This window comes from Aspergillus terreus, genomic scaffold (genome assembly GCF_000149615.1).
Source record: "Aspergillus terreus NIH2624 scaffold_6 genomic scaffold, whole genome shotgun sequence".
Classification (NCBI taxonomy): domain Eukaryota; kingdom Fungi; phylum Ascomycota; class Eurotiomycetes; order Eurotiales; family Aspergillaceae; genus Aspergillus; species Aspergillus terreus.
Window position 1 is genome coordinate 1,515,237 of NT_165929.1, and position 22,975 is coordinate 1,538,211.

At 52.3% G+C, this 22,975-nt stretch overlaps 6 protein-coding genes across 6 annotated transcripts; 1 reads left to right on the forward strand and 5 right to left on the reverse strand.

Moving 5' to 3' along the window:
- Nucleotides 1–347: 347 nt before the first annotated feature.
- On the forward strand, nucleotides 348–954 carry ATEG_04778 (tetratricopeptide repeat protein; the record flags this gene model as incomplete). Its single annotated transcript, XM_001213956.1, has 2 exons — nucleotides 348–421; nucleotides 489–954. 2 exons carry the CDS (start codon nucleotides 348–350, stop codon nucleotides 952–954), a joined length of 540 nt encoding a protein of 179 aa, XP_001213956.1.
- Nucleotides 955–2,116: 1,162 nt separating this feature from the next.
- ATEG_04779 (putative bZIP transcription factor) lies at nucleotides 2,117–4,097 on the reverse strand (the record flags this gene model as incomplete). Its single annotated transcript, XM_001213957.1, has 2 exons — nucleotides 2,117–3,224; nucleotides 3,277–4,097. 2 exons carry the CDS (start codon nucleotides 4,095–4,097, stop codon nucleotides 2,117–2,119), a joined length of 1,929 nt encoding a protein of 642 aa, XP_001213957.1.
- Nucleotides 4,098–9,363: 5,266 nt separating this feature from the next.
- Nucleotides 9,364–10,755, reverse strand: ATEG_04780 (uncharacterized protein; the record flags this gene model as incomplete). The annotated part of the gene is made up of 3 exons (XM_001213958.1): nucleotides 9,364–9,672; nucleotides 9,740–10,566; nucleotides 10,617–10,755. 3 exons carry the CDS (start codon nucleotides 10,753–10,755, stop codon nucleotides 9,364–9,366), a joined length of 1,275 nt encoding a protein of 424 aa, XP_001213958.1.
- Nucleotides 10,756–11,878: 1,123 nt separating this feature from the next.
- Nucleotides 11,879–12,706, reverse strand: ATEG_04781 (cell wall mannoprotein 1 family protein; the record flags this gene model as incomplete). Its single annotated transcript, XM_001213959.1, has 1 exon — nucleotides 11,879–12,706. The coding sequence occupies one exon, from the start codon at nucleotides 12,704–12,706 to the stop codon at nucleotides 11,879–11,881; it is 828 nt and encodes a 275-aa protein (XP_001213959.1).
- A 4,403-nt stretch (nucleotides 12,707–17,109) lies between these two features.
- Nucleotides 17,110–17,563, reverse strand: ATEG_04782 (extracellular guanyl-specific ribonuclease RntA; the record flags this gene model as incomplete). The annotated part of the gene is made up of 2 exons (XM_001213960.1): nucleotides 17,110–17,490; nucleotides 17,552–17,563. The coding sequence occupies 2 exons, from the start codon at nucleotides 17,561–17,563 to the stop codon at nucleotides 17,110–17,112; spliced, it is 393 nt and encodes a 130-aa protein (XP_001213960.1).
- Nucleotides 17,564–18,935: 1,372 nt separating this feature from the next.
- Nucleotides 18,936–22,680, reverse strand: ATEG_04783 (amino acid permease; the record flags this gene model as incomplete). Its single annotated transcript, XM_001213961.1, has 12 exons — nucleotides 18,936–18,969; nucleotides 19,322–19,698; nucleotides 19,873–19,985; nucleotides 20,097–20,633; nucleotides 20,707–20,753; nucleotides 20,907–21,231; nucleotides 21,288–21,754; nucleotides 21,801–21,980; nucleotides 22,027–22,184; nucleotides 22,230–22,356; nucleotides 22,403–22,514; nucleotides 22,572–22,680. The coding sequence occupies 12 exons, from the start codon at nucleotides 22,678–22,680 to the stop codon at nucleotides 18,936–18,938; spliced, it is 2,586 nt and encodes an 861-aa protein (XP_001213961.1).
- Nucleotides 22,681–22,975: the final 295 nt, after the last annotated feature.

Sequence of the window (22,975 nt, forward strand, 5' to 3'; positions counted from 1 at the left end):
ACCCCAGGAGACAGAGGACGCAATGTGAAGAAGCGCTCGAACGGTTCTGGTGCAGCCGAATCCGAATTGGGGGGCTGTAGGGGGAGGCCGAGGCGTAGGGGGGCTAGCGACGCCCGGGGGCGGGCGATCACGATCGCGGAGTTCGAGTATTGGGGATGCGGAGAAGGATGTACGTCGTCTTGTCCTTGTCTGTGTGGAGGGGAATCTGTGTGGGTGCTAATGGCGCGCAGCTTGATATCCAGGAGGCGATCCGGCTGCATGAAGTCGGGGGTGAGATCTTTTCTTCCGCGGTCTTTGGCGATGAACGTTATTGACCGGAGTATATAGAACTGGAGAAATCCACCGACATGTTCCGTCGGCTGGCGGACCCGGACGGCGCAAACAATGCGCTCAGCCAGGTGCTCTACGGGCTTGCGTTGCGGTGCGTCCTAATCCTGTCTACTGTCTACTCCCCGCTCTACTGTCTGGGTGTACGCTGACGATCGCAGCCACGGCTGGGGCTGTCCGCAGGACTCGGCCAAAGCCGTGACGTACCTCTCTGCGGCGGCGGCGAACTCGGCGTCGATCGAGTCGCAGGCCCTGCAGGCGGGGATGAAAAAGGGCGGCGCAGCCAAGGGCGAGCTGGTGCTGGCCATCTTCGAGTTGGGCAACTGTTTCCGCAACGGCTGGGGGGTGGCCAAAGACGCCGTCGCCGCGCGGCAGTATTTCGAGACGGCGGCGAACCTGGGCGACACGGACGCGATGAACGAGACGGCGTGGTGCTATCTAGAGGGGTTTGGCGGGAAGAAAGATAAGTTCATGGCGGCCAAGTACTACCGCATGGCCGAGGAGAAGGGCAGCAAATTAGTCGGGAATTCATGGTACGTTTTCTCTTTGTCCCCTCTGCTCCCCCACCCCCCTATCACCCGCGTACGGAGGACATGCACCAGGGGAGAAGAGGGAGGGCGACGATAGGCGGGCGTTGAACGCTGCCTGTCTGCGCCATGCAACCCATACCCGCCGGCCCATCCGGGCTGCATGGCCGTTCTTCCAACCAGATGGCCGTCTCCGCCCGCCGTCTGGGCCCCGTGCATGGCCTGGTGCGTCGTTCCAAAAGTAGGCGGGCCATGCTAAGAAGTGAACATGATGACAGGATTTGGAAAGAGAAATACAACCCCAAGTAAGCGCTGGGGTGGAGGATTCTAAGGATGAGGGTGGATTTGAAGGATTGTGATGAGCGAGACGCTGGCACGATGCCCATGTCGATATGGACTGCTATTTGCTGATGTATCATACCTATACTTCACGATGATAATGAATGCTCACGACCCAACGATGCAGGCCGTCAGCCTCATTTTGGACTGCAATGTGATCTGCCTCCCGTCCGAGCCCTCGGGTCTAGCTTGGCTGTCATACCTGGATCAAGGAGTGCAAGGGTCGTTCATAGCTCGTATCTCGTAGCCACTATATACCGTACATCCCCATAAATTACACAAGCATCGTCACAAAAGAAATGGGATTCAAAGAGTGGACGAGCCGAAGCTCAAGCCAAAACATCAGTCCATCACCCAGACGGATGACAGACAAAATCAACAGACCACCCATGGCAGTCCGGCTGACCAGAACAGAAAAAACATAGACATTAACAGCCGTCATCATAAACATGTCAGTCGTATCATAACAATCGTCACCGTGCCTCCTGCAGCTCGCCAATGCAAAAAAGTAAACAAAGAAGCCCGAATACATGATAGAATAAAACAAACAAACAAACAAATGCAATCAGTATATCCGACTGTGATCCGTAGTCGGTCAACCCAGCCAACCCAGACGAAAATCATATACGCCGAGATCCAAAGTATAACACACGCTAAATTGCCAATCAAGAAACACCTAGTCGTGAAAGAATATATCCAGTCGAATGAAATGGTAGGCTGTAAGCTGTCTAAGCATGCACATGGCTAGCTGGCTAAGCGGTCGACAGTCGAGTATATCGTCATATATCGTCAGATAGAACGCTAGAAGTGGCTCGTAAAGAAAAAGGCGCGCACAAGACAGAGGAATCGACGAAGGGACGCTAGTCTGGGGCTATGGTGAAGGCAGAGCGGAGAGGCGTGCAAGCGTTTAGCGACTATACTACTCAGGGACGACCGAAGCCCGCTTCTTCCTTGACAGGCGTCGCGCCGAACTCTTGCACCATCCGGCGGAAGTCCCGAATCACTTTTTCCGGAACGCGATCCCACATGAGCGACCGGGAGTAGACGTCCGAGGTGGCCTTGTTGGGGAGTCGATTCTGCGCCGCGTTGCCTCGCATCGCAGCCAATGCCTGCTGCAGGTTGGACGGCTGCTGCTGCTTGTACTCGACGCCCGTATCCTCGAAGGTGGTGAGGGAGTTGTACTGGTCCGCATTTAGGGAGAAGACCTGTTGCTGCTGCTGCTCCTTGGTCGGCATGGCGAGAGTGTTGTGCAGCTCGTCCAGGTTGGATGGAGGCACTGTGCCCGAGGTCATTTGGGCCATCTCCGCACCGGTGATAGTTGCCGGCAGAGACGCCGCGGAGGGAGCCGGAGCGGCGTGGTTGTTGGACTGTGCGAGCTCTGGCGGGGACGCCGACAAGACCGCCTTCAGGACGTTGGCCGACTCCGCGCGGTACTCTTCCGAGAGCTGAGGAAGCGCCCGAGAGGACAGGGAGACGTTGTTCGAGGCAATAAAGGCCCCGAAGAGAAGGCACATATAGAAGGCATTCCAGCTGAACGGGTAGTCGTTGTTCGCTGCCTTCTCGGGGGCTTTCTCGGTCGACGAGACCACCAGCGCCGAAGACTGGGCGGGAACAGGTTCTGCGTCCAGTGAGAGATTGTTCACCATGGTGAAGTCTTCCCAAGGACTGCTATCCATGGTCAGATTCTCGAAATCGGAAAAGTCGGTGGCCATGTTGGCCGGCGCGGATGGCCGAGCCTGGCGCTCCAGCTTCTCGATGGTCTCCTTCAGGATGTTGTTCTTCTTCCGCAGCTCCGCGGTTTCCAGGGTGTGGACACGGATCATTTCATCCTTGTCCATGTGCAGGGAGTTGATATACTGGGTGATCTCCTGCTGCGCACTCATCCACTCGCCCTTCTCCCGCAGAAGTTCCGCCTCACGTAGTCTCATGTTCTGCAGCTCTTCCTCGAGATCACTGATGACCTGGGTGAACTGCTTCTTCTCCTCTTCGAGCTTTTCTGTGTGGAGCTTCTTTCGCTGACGGGAATCCAGCCTGTGATATGATTAGCAATCCGACAGAAAAAGACTAGGCTGTGGGTACTTACGCAGCCTGACGATTCCTCAAGAGCCTTTTCTGCTGCTTCAACTCTTTGATCTCCTCCTCGTTGGTGGACTGACTGATCAACTGATCGATGTTGCTCAGGGTCCGTTCGGCGGGGATCTCAAAGCGAGCGTTCTTCTTCCGGATACCGTCTCGACGAACACTCAACGGGGAGCTGTTCCGATAGGTAGGACTCTTGGTGGGACGAGACATGGCGTCGGGCATGTCGGTGGCGGCGGGCATCCAACCTTGACTGGACTGGGGGGACATGGCGACGGCCCCAGCGCCGGGAAAGACCATCCCTTGACGATAGGACATGGCCGGCATGTTCATGGGGTTGACGGGACCCACGGCGCCTCCAGCGAAGGGAGCGGACGAGTTGTGATCGAGATCGGACGAGTAGTGCTCATACACCGCGGTGGGTGTGCAGGAACCCGACTCTTTGGCCATCGACCAGGACGGCTGCTGATTGTAGCCGGGATGCGGCCCGTCCACGCGCATGAAATGGTTGGGGGTTTGGTCGAAGAGAGGATGGTGAGAGAGATGAGAGTGGTGGTGACGGGACTGGTGGTTGTGGTGGGGGTTGGAAACAGGTTGATGATGGGAGAAGTCGGACCAGACGGAGTCTCGATGTGAGGAGGAAAAGGCATCCTGCGGCTGATCATAGGAAGAGGGTCGCGAGGAAGAGAGATCGGGAGAGGTAGAGTCCAGGATCTTGTCATCTAATACACTCATGTCGTCTTCTTCTGGAAAGGCGGGTTTGGCATCGAGGGTGGAGGGAGATTGTTGATAGAAGTCGAAGGATGGTTGTGAATATCTTGCCATGATGTGAGAAGAAGGGAGATATGAAGAGATGAAGAGAGGAAGAAGGACGAGAGATGAAGAGTCAAGAGGCGGTGTGTAAGATGGTGTGGTGTACGAAAACAGCGGTGCGGGGTTGAGGGACGAGAAGAGGAAGATGGAGGGAAGAAGAGAAGAGGAGGATAAGATGAAGAGGAAGAGGAAGAAGAAGTAGTAAAAGTAGTAGAAGAAGAAAATCAGGAGGAGATTCTGTGATCAGCCGATGAGGAGGACCAGTGACGAGGGAACGAGGCGGATGTTATATGTATAAACAAAGAAAGAACGAAAAGACGGCCAGACTCAGGTACCGGGAGGAATAGATCGGATCTCAGAGGATGAATCAGTCAGCGGTGTACTTCATTAGATAGTTAGTTACCTGAGTATCTCTGCTAGTATAATTAGTACCATCCGAATCAAAGAAGGAGATTTCTGAGGCTTTCCGAGCTTAACGACCGCTCACGATTGGATGCTTCGTTGGGCAGACGTGCAGCCGATGAATAAGCCGTTGAGATGGTCGATTAGGGATTAGCCTTGGATCTCGTGCTCGGAGATCATAGTCAGTCTTGGACTGCCTACTACTACTGACGGACGGAATGAATGAATGTGTTCATTATTAGATTGCGTTGACTAACAACCTGCTAGAAGACAATGATAAACAGCGGTATGCCATGACCCACCGCCATTCCCACCATTCCCCTCCATCCATGGTACCTCGCCGGCCACCTTTCCAGAACGACTCCAGAAGTACCTCCGATGTTGGGTACGACAAAGTAGGATGTTCTCTGTTTCATCACCGTCCGCTTCATCGTCCTGCTCTGGTCGTCGGGGTCTGAAGAAAGCCTCCTTCATCTCCCCTCGAAGAATCAGATCCTTCTGGACCGGTGGGGCAATCGACAAGAGCCTATCGAATCCATCCCACTGACCGTATCAGAATCTGTGCGTATCAACGCCGCCACAGACGGTCACGGACTTTGAGAATAAAATCTTCCAAAATAGATACCTACCATCCGTCCTGTCCCTTAGGAGCACTCCAGTAGCTACCTAAGTCAGGCACGGCTTCTCTCTCGTCCAAACACCTCGATTGATTGGCATTCCCCAAACCGTCCCCTTCAGCCTAGTCTTGGGTGTCGCTTGGCTCTCACGCTGCCCAAAATGAGTCGTCGTCTGTGCACCCGTCCGTCACGTCTATCATCCCATGATCGACTCCTGGGATAGGCTTAGCTATTCTGGGTAGTCAGTCCCTCGTAGGTAGGCGGACTTCCCGTTTTACCACACCGTACCATCCATACCATCTGTACCATTCACCCGTCAGAACACCGACGATCCCTGTCCGGCGACTCGCCTGATCAACGGCTCAGAGGTCATACAACCACTTACCGTATGGTATCATCCTTCCCCTCGTTCCCGGCGTCAGTGGGTGCACCAGAGCCAATCATTCCCGGGGGGAGGTGACGACCTGAAGCGTTCCGGCTTCGTCAGCCAAGTTGTTCCAATGTTCCATCTGTTTGTGCGTCGTGATCCCAAGTATCTGATGTTGACGTATTGTACGGCATACGGCGTACGGCGTAGAAGCCATCTGAACCGGCTGGTGGTCTTTCGTCGAGCGAAAAGTCGACGGGGGAGACAGTCAACCATCGCAACTTTGGTTCAGGAGGGACGGCCCGGGGGAGATCCAGTGATCCACTGCTGAGGGGCTGTTTCTGCCTCCAGTCTCGCGGACGCAGGAGATTGCAGATGCACAGACCGATCTGATTTTACTCTGGTCTAAGAGACGAGAATGATGCCGGGCCGCATCATGGACTGCATCATGGGACGTGCACTCTGGCTGTTCCTTCGGGGTTACGCGGTGCACGTTCCTTCGTCTCGGTGCATATTTAGTCAGCGCATAACCTAAGGTCACAAAAAAAGCAACCATTCTGATCGATCAGGTAAGGCAGCATTGCTTCACCCCCAAGTGACGGTGTCCGATCTGGACTATGATCTTGATTAGGCTTTGTGATTACTTTTGTTTTCTTTCTTTTCGCTGGTCTCATTTGACCTCCAGGCAAGGCAACCTTCGTCTTGACTTCTGTCTTCAGCCTTCTTCATTTGCTACAACAAGCTGCGGAAGCTGCGCCTCTGTTTCGGCACGAGCCCATCACTTGGGGAGTCTGCGGCCGACAGACGAGATCAATTTAGGGCTTGAATGATGCAGCAGAGGGTTGGTGCCATATGGCCCCCCTTGCGTGATCTAACCCTATCAGCACGGGGTATACATCGGTCTTCCTGCTCAGTGATGAAATCCGAACAATCGCTTCACCGCATACTTTGGCCCAATTCAGGACACTCAAATTCATATCGGCCGAAATCCAGCGGATGATCATAATCAAACTCCTCAACATGTTCTCTGTACCTGAGCAGATCCAGTAACCTGGGACTCATCGGATGAGTTCCTAACCCCGACCACGAACTAGCCTAATTCGCTTCGTGCTGGGCCACTATGGAGCAACAAAGGAGATCTCGACGAATCGCGGTAGATATTGATTGTTCCGATAGAATGAAGCTGACGGTTGACCCACTATCCTACACCACGACTGTGACTCACACAGTGACCTTCTTCTCGAAGGACAACAACAACCGACGCCGTCGTCTGGAAGATTGCCCAGCTGGGAAATACTTGACATCATGGTATCCATATCGTGCTGTTTCAGATCGTTGCGCTACTGTACATCGGCAGCGTGACCTTGGACCATCGTACGGAAGATGAAGTAAGTGCATGCGTATATCGCAGTAGGCCGAGATTGTCGGCCCAATATCAACACCAATTGTAATTCACTCACTAGCCAGCTCTGTTACTGATGTGCCGGGTTAGACGCGCACAACGGTACGGACGCAGCGCATGGTGCTGTACGCACCACCTGCGCAAAAATAGGACTGTCTCGATACAGACTGATAGACACATGCTTTCTACAGCCGCTGCATGCGCCAGTAACGCATCCTCATAATTTCCAGCGCCGGGTGAATGATGAGCAGAACCCGACGCTCTTCCATATGAAGATCATGGCCGGACAGCGAATGCGAAAATAACCTCCAACCGGACGCGAACATTCAAACCCGGCCCCCTAATCCGCTTCCATCTGAATCCTCCTTACGTATAACGCAGAAACCAGGCGGACACACCATCCAACCATCCGCCACAGAGAAAGGGCTCAACGGCCGGGACAGACCCAACTAACACGTGCGATGAGCCCGACCTCCCTCTCCCAGCCATCACAAGAGCCGGATTTGCCGTCGGCCTGGGAGAAAAGTGTCTACCTAAGCGAAACCCGGCTGTCGCATCGCCTCGCCCAGCAACGGCGCAGCAGGACGGTCTGGCGGTGTACGAACACCACGCACCCAATGAAGGCGGCGGATAGCTCGCAAGTGGAGAGCCCCATCGCAGCGACAGACATTAGAGGGCTGTTTTCGGGAGATAGGCAGAAATTAGATAATTCTTGGGTGCTCGGGCTGCGGATTTGTGTTTGTAGCTTGTTTCGGGGAGACTGGCATGTCTTCCGCCGCGGTTGATTTCCTGAGACATGTTCGAAGGATGATCTTACCGCCAGAATTAGTCATTATCCTGAGTTTAGCTTGCGTTCTTGGGTTGTTTAGGGTGTGGTATTAGGTGAGTCATCGTTGATTTCAGTGTATGCTGCGTTTTGGATAAGGGTCCAGTTTGTAGGACTTCACATGTACATGCTTTTCTCTCCGAGACGGAGGACAGCTTTCAAGTGTTCAATAATGAATGCAAGATACGGGTTGCAGCAAATTTAACCTCTTATTGTCTGCAGTTGATGCTGGAATGTGGCTTGCCATGTAAATCTATCAGTGTAAAGACACCTATGTGCAAGTCACTGTACACTTACAACAATTGCCTGAACAGTGAATGTAATCCCAGTCCCAAACGCTCCAAAATCCTTCTAAGACATGTTTGGTATAGGGAACATCTTGAACACTGAATTCGTTGACATGTTGGCATGCAAGGACAACGTCTTGATGCTGGACTGGACTCCTGCCCAACATAGAACTTTTGAGGAAGTATTCTAAAACACAATCGACGTTTGTGCTAGAGCCCAGCATATGATGTAGTATGAAGCCTTCTTTATCAGGTCAATTCTCTGACGGATTACCGGGGGTTGACTGTACTCTTGCTGGATAGGGACGGTTGACGCACTACAGAGAGCTGCCTTGACACCAACCTCATACACGCAGAACCAATTGACCACCATCAAGAAAAGCCACTATATACTGCATGTTAAAGGCTGAAAAGCGTATCCCAAGGTGACCAAATGGAAGACAAAGGAAATTTCTCCCCATCTGCATATAACCTACTTCTAGTAAGCTATATGCTAAAACCATGAGAGATAGAGGTATCTACTTGCAATCAGAGATGAATCAACACAACAGGTAAATTACTACGCAGCAGCACAAAGCACATGATTTTCACTATTTATGGACCTAAGTATAGGTCTGATGCGCAGTATACTGCTGTCCGCAACGTATGAATGACTCAGGGTGAGGCCACAGGAATTTAGGATTAAAAGTATGTCTACTGACCAGAGCTCAGGACCATTCCCTAGTGCTCATAAACAGGAAACATCTTCATTCACGCTGCAGGATATTTCAACCTCGCTCGGAAGGATGATATCCCTACGATTGCGATACGGAGTATCTCTGCAGAAGACCATGATGTCTCCCCAGACGGCCCAGTTAACTATCTTGAATTCAAGATGCAAGATTAAAGTAGCCACGGCCATTCTACGGCGTCCTTTCTCAAGTTGACTTACTTGGTATGATACAAGCCCGGCCCAAGACGATGCTCAGTCAGTATCTACGAGACCACTGACTTGACCGTGCGCTACTATAGAAAGCAACTATCCATGTTGACAGACGATCACGATAAAAAAAGGATGAATAGGCCCAGTACTATATGTCAGTGCATCCCTGATCGGCGGTCTGTTGTGAACGATGGGTGAAGATTGACATAGTGATCAACAGAATCCACTGACGCGGTCTGCGAACATTACATACAAAGGCGCGTTCGGTTGACGGTTTGACGCGTCGAGAGACATGCACAGTGAAGGGTTAGAACCCAGACAAAACTTATAGCCGTCTTCTATCACCAGAGTACTGGGCTAAACCATTGATTGATCCGCACAAACACGGCACCTTTATGAAGGATATCAAAAATCTATAAATTATCTATAATAAATCAACCAAGCTTCTATACATCCTAAAATTTAGCCTTCACATCCGCCTCGCTGAACCGTCGCGTTTTCCTGCGCAACATCTCAGCGATTTCATCCAACGTCATCCCGATCTGGTCTCCAATCGGCACGAGACATTTCGCGAGATGCTGGTAATCCTTGCGCAAGAGACGGACGGTGATCATGATGTAGTCGATATTGCGGAAGATGAGCGCATGCTCAGCCGCGTAGCGGTCCTTCTGTCGCAGCAGAGACACGGGATGCTCGCGCCAATGGCGGAGAGGGTTCAGATGGTGGGAGGTGTGGTACCCGTCGTTATAACAGAAGCGGTTACTCTGAGTGCCGATGAGCATGTTGCCAGGCATCGGAGGCCAGGGGAAGGGAATGGGGGGTGTTGCTTACCGCGACGTCAATCAGAGTGATGCTCGAGCGAAAGTCGGAGTTGGGGTCGACTTCGTCGACGAAGGCATGCTGGCCCCAGTTGCCAACCATCAGGCCCACGCGGAGCTGCATGAGCGGCAGCAGGAACACGCAGAGGGTGGCGCGCCAGGACACATATCGCCAGAGGAGGAAGAGGGCGGCGTAGTTGCCGATTTCCCAGAAGGCGGCTTTGCAGGCGAAATTGGTCTTGCCCTTGCGGAAGAAGTACAGCGGCAGCTCCAGCCAGACCAGGAAGAAGAAGCGACCGACGTAGCAGAGGAAGTCGAAGAGGTCGTCGCGCTGATAGCGGATGGTCGAGGAGAGGTCCTCGGGGCCGTTGCCCTCGACGTGGTGGTGCTTGACGTGGTGGTAATAGTAGGAGTTCCAGGTGTGGCCCATGAGCGGGTTGGTGACGTAGGGGAACAGCTCGTCAAACCAGCGGAAGCTTTTCTTCAGGATCCCGCCCATGTGGATATGCTGGTGCATCATGAGGGTGTACGTGCCCACGTAGTAGGACTGCATGATCCAGTGCAGGATACCGTGCGCCCAGTGGAAGTGTCGGAACAGGAGGATTGCACTGGGGACAGAGGTTGCGAAATACAGCAACAGGTGGGTGAGCATCACCACGTCGGTGTCAACGCGCACGACCTGTCTTGCTAGTCGGATGTATGGCTGCAGGATCCATTTGTCCAGGACTGGATACTTTTGCCAGTCTTTGGAGTCCCAGGTGACGAAGACGGTCGCTTCGAAGGTGGGATCCTGAGGATCGTTGAGAGCCGTAAGCTTCTCTATGACCTCGTCTGCTGGTCCTGGATGCCTATTAGCGTCTAATCCGAGCAAAAAGAGCACGATTACATACGGGTTTCATCCTTTTGCCGTCTGCGAAGAGACGTCTCTGGTGGTTGATGATCCGACTGCTGGGCGTCGTCCAACAACTGCTTCAGCACCAGCACGTCCGGCCCCGTCAAGTTCGGGTCGATGAAGCCTGCCGGGTCCATCCCACGTGTTGCAAGAAAAACGATGATGATAGAAGTGAGAGTGACGACGTAGTTGAATCAACGATGAGTTTGGTCATATTTATGGGGGAACAAAGAAACGTCAATCGACAACCGTAATTTTTTTCTGGGTCTTCCGTAATGCACTACCGCCCATTGTCTGATATGGATCCTCCTGGAGCAGTTCAACCCGCCCAACACCAATCCGCTTCTGCAATTGATTAGGAGGCGCTGATTGTACCCACGACGGTGGCCTGAGGCTGCTTATTTGGGGATGCGAGTGGATTCTTGCAAGAAAAAGTGATCTACTAGTCCGGACTAGGGGCTTTTCTGCGGATTCGAAAAGGGGCACCGGGATGACTAATGCGTGCCAGAGACAGAATCCGGACAAATATGTCAAAATGGGGAGACAAGAGCAAGTTACCCTTCTGTTGATTCTTTAATTATAGAACAGTATGCTCGTTTATGGTGTTTGTGCATGTTCAAGATGTGTAGGAGCTTGCGGAGGAAGTTACGCCGGCAGCTTAGCTCCGAGTAGGACCTCGAGCACTAGCAGATGTTGGCTGTCTGATATTCCTGGCTTCACCAATTGCTTTTGATTCGGCCAAGTGGCAGTCAAGAAGAATTTGAATGGACTTTGATATCAGATATCTATGGAATATTGTTGTTGGGTGCCTGTGGGTCGTGACAAGCGGTGCACAGTGCTTATCTTAACAAAGAATAGGAGTGTGGCAACAGACCAAGCGATAAGGCAGATCGCATTTGAGCCTCAAAGCGATTATCTAGCTGATCATCGATATCGAGTCTGTTCGACTGGGTGGGGTACATAAGCTACCTTCTAAGCCTCATTTATATCTGTACAGAGCCAGGGAGAATCAGAATATGTCTACATTCAAAAGCCAGGGATACACGATAGAAAGGCATTGCTACATTATTACTAGAATATATAAGTGAAACGAAATCCCAATATACAGGCATCAGCCCAACATGAATTTAGATGGAATAGAATGTACAGAGCAAGCCCTTTTGTTCACACATCATATCACGCGAGCGTCGCTCGTCACCATCGTCAACCGTATCACGACATGGCTAATCCGATCCCATCCAGCCACATGCTGTCAGTCGCTTAGAAAGCAGCAACGAGGGCGGCAGCGGCAAGAGCACCGCCGAGGGAGTAGCCGGCCTTGCTAGCCGCACCGGTGAAGGTGGGCAGAGGAGCGGAGGTGGTGCCGGTGGCGCCGGAGGAGGAGGGGACAGCGGAGGAGCTGCCGGAAGAGCCACCGGTGGGGATCACAGGGGTAGAGGTGGTGGTAGGGCCAGCAGTGGTGGTGGCCGAGGAGCCGCCAGTGGTAGAGGCACCGCCAGTGGTGGAGGCACCGCCGGTGGTGGAGGCAGAGGATCCCTGGGAGGTGGTGGAAGAGGAAGAGCCGGCATCCTTGTAGGCGTCAATGCCCTTCTGGATGGCCTTGGTGATGCCGGAGGAGAGCTGGGCAGCGAGGTCCGAGAGAGACGAGGGGACCTTGGAGGAGATGGCATCGGCGAGGCTCTGAGCGGCGGAGTACTGAGCCTTGAGGGACTCGAGGACGGTGCCACCAGCGCCGGCGCCAACGAAGGCGGACTTCTTGCTGATGATGCTGTCGACGGTGGCCTCAACCTTCTTGGTGAGGTCCTGGACGGGGCTGGTGAGGGCCAGGGCGTCGGTGCTGGTCAGGTCACCGTTGCTGTTGACGGTCGAGACACCGGACTTGATAGTGGAGATCAGGTCGGCGGAGGCGGACTCGACGCTCTTAGTGTCACCGCCGTTGTAGCTGTTGATGGCAGAGCCCAGGGCATCGGTCTTGTCCTCGATGGCCGAGATGACGCTCTCGACAGGGGCCACATCACGCTGGACCTTGGTGGGGGTGGCGATGGCAACGGTGGCCAGGCCGAGGGTGAACAGGGTAGAGAACCGCATGCTGACGATGAACGATAGTATGGGAATTAAAGTAATTAGAGGGGTTCTATATGGTGTATAGTAGGGGGTAGGTCAAACGAGTGCCCGAGGAAGTCAATCAAACGAAGGATTGGTGCTGGTTTGTGATGGACAACTGGGGGAGGAGAGCAGGATGCACCTATATATACACGACGAGGAAATGAAGCTCACATGCCCACGGCACTATGGGGGGCCTCGGCCAGGCTCCATCAGGGGCAGATTTCCCAAAGGCTGTTATTATTAGCAAGTATTAGCATGATCGGGGAAAGGCATGAAATTGGGATCCGTCCTTGGGACCATCAGATTGGACCAGGATGCCCTGGGGGGTCATCGGGAGGAATTGATTAAGTGACATCTGAGGGTGATCGTCGTCCGGATGCTTGTTCTGGACTCAGGGAGCAGCTCATCCCAGGGAGCTGGCGGATTCCTTGTACGTACTGGAATGGCACGTTGCCATAGCTGGATGGCGATGGCCTCATGGTGCGCCATGCCCTAGGACCACGACGGCAGCAACCATCCCAGGATTCGAGGAACTAGCTTCAGAGCCATCAAAGTAAATTGAACAATGGACGCAGAACCAGGGCCTAGCGTCTGGACCCCGGCCCGCCCCCGGATTCTCATTTGCTCCTCCGCTGGGGACGAGAGTAAGCGAGTTGGCCGGCCAGGGTTGGAGTGAGACATCTGGAGAAATTGCACCGCAGACCCCGCAGCGTCAGTGCTGGGGTTCATTTCGGCCCCTCTTCGGAAGGCGAATCATGGTCTGGATCCGCGGAGGACTAGCGTCACATCGGGGGAAAAGGCGAAAAGAGGGTTAGAAGTGGACTAGCAGTAACCAGGAGAGGGTTAGGAGATCGTATGTTGGATACGCCGCTTGGCACCGTCTTGCCCCAATCCGGCAGTGCCTCCGACCATCCGACAAAGAGAAACAACGGCCCCCCGGACGGCCTGCATTTACTGCTTTGGCTCCTGGATGGGACAATTCTTTCGGATGAGACTCTCGACGAACTCTGTTCCACTCCATCCCGCTGCATCCCATCCTGTCCCATCCTCCAAAACCAATCCGACCCATCATCTCCGGGGGATCGACGTCGCACGACGGTGTTGATGCTTCCTCGGTCCGGTATTTGGCCTCTCCATGGACTCAGACGGTGCATTGGTCTGGCAGGATTTCCAACTAATTTCCGTCTTTGCTCCTTCGCGTTAGATGGTGACGTGGGCCGGCGCCGTACCTGGCATAAGTTGATCATTCCTGGTTGTAGTCTACCGTGGGAAGATGCTAGATCCTTCCTTGCCTTGGGTATACTAGTGAATTTCGAGCCTGGGTTCCCGGACCAAAGACCCTAGGGGCACGTCCTGCGGCAAAAAAGTCCTTTCGCAGAGCTACGGCGGCAGGCTCCGGGCGACAATTCCACTTTGGATCCTGATCCTTTAGTCCTGGCAGAATCGGGAATTTCACCCAATAGCACCACTTCCACTGCCTACTAATACACTGGAACGGTGGCAACATCGAAGGATTCGTCGGTCTTGCTTACCAGAGGATGAATGACTGTCGCACTGATTACCACAACAGCTTAGTGTTAATAACATTTAACCCTGTCAGCTGGTCCTAGACTGCATCACGCATGTAACCTTGTGCAGTAGCTTCAGGTTGCGAGTATCCGCCGAGGCGTGGCCCTGTGCCACTTCCAGGTTGTACAGCACGCTTACCCCAAATCCTTATAGGGTGTACGTACGACTGGAGCACGAATATGCCTCATGGATATATAGTCCGGGGCTGACCAGGGACTCCCACCTATCATTCCATATCAATCATGCATGTCAGCAAACATTATTGATTCTTATTGTTCATATCCTCGGTGTGGCGCTGGTCGACGACCAACCTGCGCATGATGCAATTTCTCGCACCTTCTCCCAGCTTGGAGAATCGGTCTCACCACATGCGCAATAATCACGTATTCCGATATACTCGGGAGCACTGAGACATTCATTCATATCGTCATGTGGACGGGTGGACGCGTTCTCACGTACGGAGCGGAGCGGACACCGAGTACTCTGCCTTTCTCCAGTACTTCCGGGAAATGTAGGTAGAGCCTGGCAAAAGCACCGGATAATCCGGATACCGGAATCACGGACATACCAGCGTCCTCCTAGGACTGTCATAGCGACCCGTCGCCCCTGACAGCGACCATGTTCAATGATGCCTGTTGCATTATGAATGCTGTTATGATACATCAATTCCTGGCCGTTTCCCATCCTATCCTGCCCAGCTTCGAGCTCGGAACAACGGCCTCGCCAAGACATTGAAGGAATGGCAGAGTCCCAGCATGTGATTGATGGCGGAAGCTACGATGAATCATAATATTGCTTCCGTATTCACAAGGTTCGAGGAAGAGAGTGGCTGGACCTGGAATTTGTTGTTGTATGGAGCTTCAGGTCTGACGCACTCTCTCATGGAGAAGTACGTGCTCAGAACGGCGGGAATCACACATGCAAGGAGCTCTACTCGGTAGATATTGTGCAGCTCTGAGTCAGATGGGTTGGTAAGCCCTGACATTCGTAACCCCGCAATTCTCGTACTTCTACTGTCATTCTGCCTTGCCTAAGTGCCTGTCTGAATTTCTTTGTACGTCAGTGACACTTTAGAACTGGAAGCATGAGCTGTCAAGACATGATCTGCTCAAGGAGATTCATTCCGTAGTTACTGCCCAGGTACAGACGCTACTGAATGCCGTAAACGTGTATAAGAATGCTCATACTAATCCACGTGTTTTTGTAGTAGAAGCCCACTACAACTGTGGAGAATAGTGAGTCGCGGAGTATAAGTTAATGTCTAACAAATCCGTTGTTGCGCCAGTGGCGCTAGCCCTCGCTGTATATACTGTGCATCTTATCAGTTCTGGTATCTAACTGAGAAACAGATTCTGAGAGAGTCATGCGTATTTGTAGATCTTCCCTTGGAAGACAAGGAACAATGTGCTTTAACGTCTCAGTAGACTATGAAGGCTTCCCATAATCCTACCTGCATAAGCCTGCAGTCATAAGTAGTTAAGGGAGCTAGCGATTAGCTTGATCCGCCCGTTCTAGAAATATATCTTTATACAATCCTCATCCAATACTATGTGTGAGAAGCCCCAGAGTAGAACATTAGCACCATGCTTAATGTAACTAGATACTGTTTTCAATTGTGTCCAGAATGGCGTAAAGATTCGTAGTTACTGCAATACACGCTGCCTGCACAGTATCTTGTCCATTTTAGATGTATTTGGTTAAACTCACTGCGGATAGATCCCGGGATGTGGAGCTGATATAGATGTCGATAACAACTTTCAAGCTGTATGGGGTCTTGCCACCATTATCAAAGGCCTAGGGAATTCCATCTGTTGAGATGTATTGTAGTTGCATGTCCTTATTTGGAAGCTATAGCTAAGCAACGATTGGCATATACCACGGCTCACTCCGGATTAGACTCGATGAAGCCTCCTTCCATAACGAGCTTTTCAATCATCACCACAAGACGAGGGGGAATGAGCCTAAGGAGATATCAACTCTTACCAAAACAGCAAGGAAGCAGTATTTGAACCAGTAGCTTCGCGAAAAGAGGATTCGTCGTAGTAAGAACTTCTCCGAAACAAGAACACTTGAGTTTCCTTTAGGGTCTTACTGATATGAATCCCACGCCCCAAGCATCTGGTCCCCATGGGACCCGAAATTGCAGATCCAGAGGTATAAGGGCATCTATAAAACAACCAGGGGGTTGATTAACAACATTCATCTACCAGAATGAGCCACGGACTATCAAAATACCGCTGGCTTTCTCTTCGACGTTGTCGACGAGAACCACATCGGCTCACCTTCATCAGAAGTCACTTAGACCATGGGGACCTTCAATAAGCTGGCGATATATTCTCGACATAGAACCATGGAATCTCAAATACAACACACCAAATGGAGCAAGTCAGTAACGATGTTTGATATTTGTCAAGGAAACAAGGGCGGTGTTGACACTTACGCCATGGCAGTTTTGATACCCCACATTGTACCTAGGTAGCTAGTCTCTGGCATAATCTTTGCTACAGAGCACGGTAAGACTAGTTCAGAAATCAAATCACCGGTATGGAGATATGCTTTACCCGGCGAAGATCAAGCGATGTGCGGGGATCTCTCTACATCAAGAAAGCGGGCCCCAAACCCACCGATAGTATCTCTATAGATGTATTTTGGCAGACATATTGAGCGCAGCTACTCGTCGCTTCGCTGTATCCAGTCTACAATTATTCATGAGATAGCAGTGGAGAACATCTCAACCTCCAATCCCGAAGTCTATACCAGAATCGATGCAGAAGTCATTCCATTGAACATGCCTGGTACAGAGATTGGCAAACAAATCAGCAAGAAACAAAATTGTTACCACTGGCCCCCGTGTGGGTAATCACACCAGCCAGCTGGTCATCCTCATTGAAAATCACGCGGTCAGCACCGGGAGAGCCGCCACTGTAGATCGCCCCAGAGCTCAGAATTGGCCACTCATAGTACGTGCCAGACACAGGAAAGTCGAAGCCTTCGTAGTTGTTGTAGACGTGAGGGTAGTCGTTGCTGCCGACCGTCTCGCCGCTGGCGTACTCCTTGTACCCGGCGGATTGGGCGCTGGACACGGCGCTGGAGGTGTAGCAGACACTGCCACAGGTGTAGGCGCATGCACGGGTGTCAAGGGGCTGCGGAAGCGCCAGGGAGCCCTGGACAAGCAGAAGGGAGGCAAGGGCGATCAGCTGGGAGATGGTTAGCTATATAGACTTGGGTCGAGAAGGTCTAGAGTTTGGGGTTTTATACATTTGTGGACATCATGTTGATCAGTGGACTCTGCCTTATCAGGACTGTGGTGATCTGCTTTCTGACTGTTTGGGCTGATCTTAGACAAGGGGACAGCTGGTTTATATGTGCCTGGTGTAACGGACTCCGGTCGTATCTATCGGGGTTTGTCGACAGGACAATGCATGATCATGCCTATCACGGCACATAGGTCGTCTTCAGACAGTCTAGGGTTACATTCGGAGAGCCCCGTGAAGACATTCGATAAGGGGATTGGCAGGGGATACGCTGCAGATCCAACGAAGAGGGTTATCATGCCGCACGCGCTAGCAACAAGATACTGCTAGTCTCCGAGGTGATGCACCAGAACAGACCAATAACACCCGGTGCATTCATCCACGATGGTTATCTTGCCGTGATGGTGGTGGGAAATCTATCCCCACTCTATCTGGCGCTGTCTGAAGTATATAACCCCGAACAACTAAATCCGCTTTCCGCCTCCACGTCCGAGACTAGTATCTACCACCACATAGAGGCACCAGATATGCTAGGGCAACGGAAGGGATGGGCTGAGTCCTGACCTGGCCGGAGAAACTTTTGATCCGGGTAGAGAGGTCAAAGAAACCAAGGAGTGCGTGTTTACCTTCATACAACGTCCGCCTATGAGGATGTGAAAATCAACACGTGGCATTGATTCAGGAGAAACCGCTAACCTATTGGAATGGCACCCGGTACGTCGCCGATAGCTGAAATAAACAGAATCCAATTAACCTCGTTTCCAGCAGCCCCTCAAGATCTCTGACCCATCGTCGTCTCCGGTCCTTCCGGCCTCGGCAAAGGGACACTCATCCAAAAGCTATTCGACACACACCCTAGCACATTTGGATTCACCGTATCCCATACAACGCGAAAACCGCGACCGGGCGAGGTTGAGGGTGTGGCTTACTTCTTCGTCTCGCCCTCCGAGTTTTCCTCCCTCTGCTCCCAGGGTGCTTTCGTAGAGCACGCGTATTTTAGTGGCAACTACTATGGCACGAGCAAGAAGACCATTGACGATCAGGCCAGCAAAGGCTTGATCGTAGTGCTAGACATTGAGATGCAGGGCATCAAGCAGATGAAGGCAAACCCCAGCATCGATGCGCGGTACGTCTTTATTCGACCGCCGAGCCTTGAAGCACTCGAGGCGCGTCTCAGGGCCCGCGGGACTGAGAATGAAGAGGACTTGCAGAAAAGGCTCGCTCAGGCTCAAGTCGAACTTGAATACGCCGACTCTCAGGGCTCGTATGATAAGATCATTGTCAATGACAGCATTGAAACGGCGTATAAGGAGCTTGAAGAGTTTGTGTTTGGACAGACATAGCGATCTGCCGCTGTATTTACTAGATCAACCTGGAGAGGGTTCGATCTACCAGGCCTCCTTCTTGAACACATCGGCCGAGCTGCAACAACGGAGTCACTCCTGGGAGCTTGTCATCTTTTGATCAAGCCCTGCGACCGGTTCCTGCTGAGATCCCTTGTCCTCTGCTTTCGCTTCTCTCCTTCTCATCAATTCCTGGCGAAATGCTTCCGTATACTCATCCAGATCCCACGCCAGGACCCTGTCTTTCATCTCCTCAAGCTTTCGCGCCACCAGCCGTTCCATCTCATCCTTTTGATGTTCATCCAGCAGGCCCAGGCGCTCGCTCTTTCAACGCCTCGCTGGGATCGTCGGTCTTCGTGGGCCCAAAAAACCGCCGGTCGATCTTCTGCCAGTAGATCGCGTCAAACGCAAAGCTGTGCAAAATCGCTTACACTACCCAGAAATCTCCGCTCTCCCAGCTCCGCTGCATCTGATCCGACAGCAGGCTCTGGCTGTGCTCGACATCCATATCTTCACAGTGCCTCATCGCGTTGAGGAAGGTCTTTAGGCGGCGGTCGAAGACTCGGGTCCAGTCCTCGATCCCTTTAGACCAGTACTCCGGCCTCTCGATCAGAAGCCACCATGGTGGCGCGTATGAAAACTCCACTGGTGCGGCATAAGTGAACTCCCAATCCACTACCCTGGCAATACGCATATCCTCATTGAGAAGAACATTGGCCGGCCGGAAATCATCACACCAGAGTTTAAATGATCCATGTTCGTAACCCGGCAGAGACAGTTTCTTACCACGGGCAAGCTTGTAAAACGGCTGCCTTGCCACAAACTTCCGACGACAGTCTTCTGCAGATTGTACCGCGTTATTTCTTTGTTAGAGCAAATGCTGGATGTTAAGCTCTGCCAAGGCCTCAAGGTATGAAGATGTTGTCTTGAAAGTAGTATCTAAAGGCGGAAGTTGTGATCGGGGTAGCGGCCCTAAACGCACAAGCTCGTTCATGTTCATTGAAAACGGCCGGCTGGTCACCTCCCAGGTAAAGTCGTCCACCTGGCCGAGAGACCCTATTTCAGGGAACTCTGGCCTGGAAAGCTGAAGCAGGACTTTTGCGAGTTGTGTATATAGCATTTCAAGATGATCTTCATGAATGTCTGGGCTAAGGACTCCCCGCTCTTCATTCGGACATCCTGGTATATTGAGAGCATCATACATACTTGTTCTATGTTCAATATGGCTCATCATAATGAAAGGGCTTAGCTTTAGAGGACTGTCCTCTCTTGTACCCGAGTGAAGAATGAATGGAAGAGGGATTGACGTTTGGTCCGAGATAAACCGCATCACAGCAACCTCGTTCCTAACTTTCTCCTCAGAAAAGAGAATGGCGCCAGGCTGTGAGAAGCGGATATTGGTTGCGCTGTATGTGTACTTCATTCGCAACGTGATGTTAAAAGACCCTTTTCGAAGAATTGTAAATTCTGGATCGTCGCCAGAATCATGCTCCAGTATGAACTTCGCAATGGTTTTCTTGACCTCGATATGAAGAAACTGAAGCAACCAGTTGTCGGAGACATCGTCCGATTGCTCCCATGCGACGTCGTCATAACACATCTGGGGGTCCATGCTTTCTGGCCCAAAAAGATCGGTAGTTGGCTGTTCCTCAGGTCTAGACTGAGAGGTCACGGGAATATGGTGTCTATACAAGGCGTGAATCGCAGTCCACCTACCATCCAGCGAGAAGAGAAACGAGCGACCTATAGGCTTTAAAATTAAGAAAATCGCGGTGAAGAGGGAAAAGGAGGGCCAAACAACAGTCATGTGACTTACCCAAGCAATGTTTTACTAGGATATAGAACCAAAGACTATCGGGTCGTCTGATCTTGCGTTTTATATGGTCATGGTAAGTGGACTCATGAACCTGAGATTTCTATGTAGCGTCTAACGGAGATGTAGATCAGCCAACAAAAACATTCAACAACCTCTTCTTCCACGTCGTCGGTTTTCGATCCTCAACTTCCTCCACATACATCCTCCTCCCAGTCCAGATATCCATCTCATGCAGTTTCACGATCTTCGTCTTGTGCCAGATCTTATACCCCACCACAAACATCACAAACACCGGCAACAAGATGTAATTGATGACAAAGTCGTCCACGCTGAACGGATTCAGGAACGCGGTGTATCCCTGGAAGAAAATCAAAAAGACATTCGCGCCCAGCGCGAAATACGTGCCCCAGGGATACAGCGTCGCGCGGTAGGGTAGTCGCGCGGGATCGTCGCCCTGCACCACGAGCGCCTGGCGGAAGCGGATATGCGCGAGGCAGATGGCTGCCCAGACGATGAAGGTGGCGACTGTTCGAGTCAGTATCAGTTATGGTGGTTGAAGACAGTCGTACGGGTGGACTCACCTCCTGATAGTGTGATCAACGCAGAATAGATCCTTCCCGCGCTGGAGGACAGCGTGAGAAACACGATACAGGTGAATATATTGGAGACGATCAGAGCCACCCAGGGCACGCCTGCGGCATTAGTCCTCCCGACGAACCGCGGCGCTTTGCCGTTGCGCGCCATGAAGAGCAGCGTGCGCGAGGCGACGTACAACGAGCCGTTACCGGCTGAGATCACGCTGATCACGATCAGGGCATTGATGAGATGTGCGGCGGGGAGGATGCCGGCGTCAGTGAGCGCGATGGTGAGAGGGGAGCTCGCTGCGTCGGAACTGGAGCCCAGCAGACGGGAATCATTGTAGGGCAGCAGGATGCCAATGAAGAACATGGTACCGACATAGAAGATGAGAATGCGCCAGAAGACCTGGCGGATGGCTGTGGGAACGGCCTTTTGAGGGTTTGCTGATTCTCCTGCGGTGATACCGACCCTATGCATTGTTAGACTGGTGTCGTGATGGAGTACGGCATACTCACATCTCCGTTCCGGCGTAGAGTGTTCCCGCAATGACGAACGTCCGCGCAACGCCGTTGATGGAATCGGCGAATGCTCCAGGCTCATGCCAGTACTTGAAACCGATCGTCTGGGGGCCGACGCCGCCAGTGCTGATGCAGATCGCGAGGATAAAGAAGGCAATTAACCCTAGCACCTTGATTCTGCTAGCGTTAGTCCTCAATCTTTTGTGACCAAAGAGAATCGTACAAGGATAGCCAGAACTCCATCTCACCATAGGCCAGCACGCCCAAGTTGGACAGCGTCAGGAACAGAAACCAGAAGATCAAGATCCAACCCCATTGGGGCACGGCATCTGTCCAATAGCCGATGACCAGCGATATTGCATTGTATTCGTTTGCGAGAACCTATGCCGTTAGAAGAACTCTTGAGCCGAGTCGATGCATACATACCGTCACCCAGAGATACCAATACGCCCACCCAAGACCAAATGCAAGGGAATCATCGACAAACCGCTGAGCATACTCGGTAAAGGACCCTGACACGGGGATGGCCGTGGCCATTTCTCCGAGGGATTGCCTTTGGCTGTCAGTGCGTGGATAGAGATATGAGGCATTATGCATACATCACAAAGTAGACAATGCATCCGACTAGGGAAAAGCTGATCAGAATCCCTGCCGGTCCGCCCTTATTGAGGGCGTTCCCGGAGCCAACCAGTAGACCAGGCCCGATAATCCCTGAACGATATCAGCCACATGCTACACACAGATGTTTAACATGATGGATGGACTCACCTCCAATGGCGATCATCTGTAGATGCCGGGACTGCAGCCGTCTTTTCAACGGCGCTGCCAGCGGATCACTGGTCGACTCAGTATCCGACCGGGCATTCTCCTCGTCCATGGTGGACTTTGTGTGGTAGATGACTTGATCATCCTTCTTGGTTATGCCGGTCATTGGCTAGTAGTGCCCTTGAGGCGAAGTAGATAACCAAAGTGTCTATGAGAAAACGACCGTGCAATTGCCACAGATCTTGAAACAATGCAGTGCTGAACATGCTGGCCAGCATTGATTTTTGACTGTGGGCAGCTCTGATGATGAAAGAGGGTGGGGTGTTGGCGATTTCTTAGGGCATCGTGGAAAGAAGGCTCTTCATTTGCTGCGGATGTCGTGATAAGGGATCACAGTGGCGGAACAG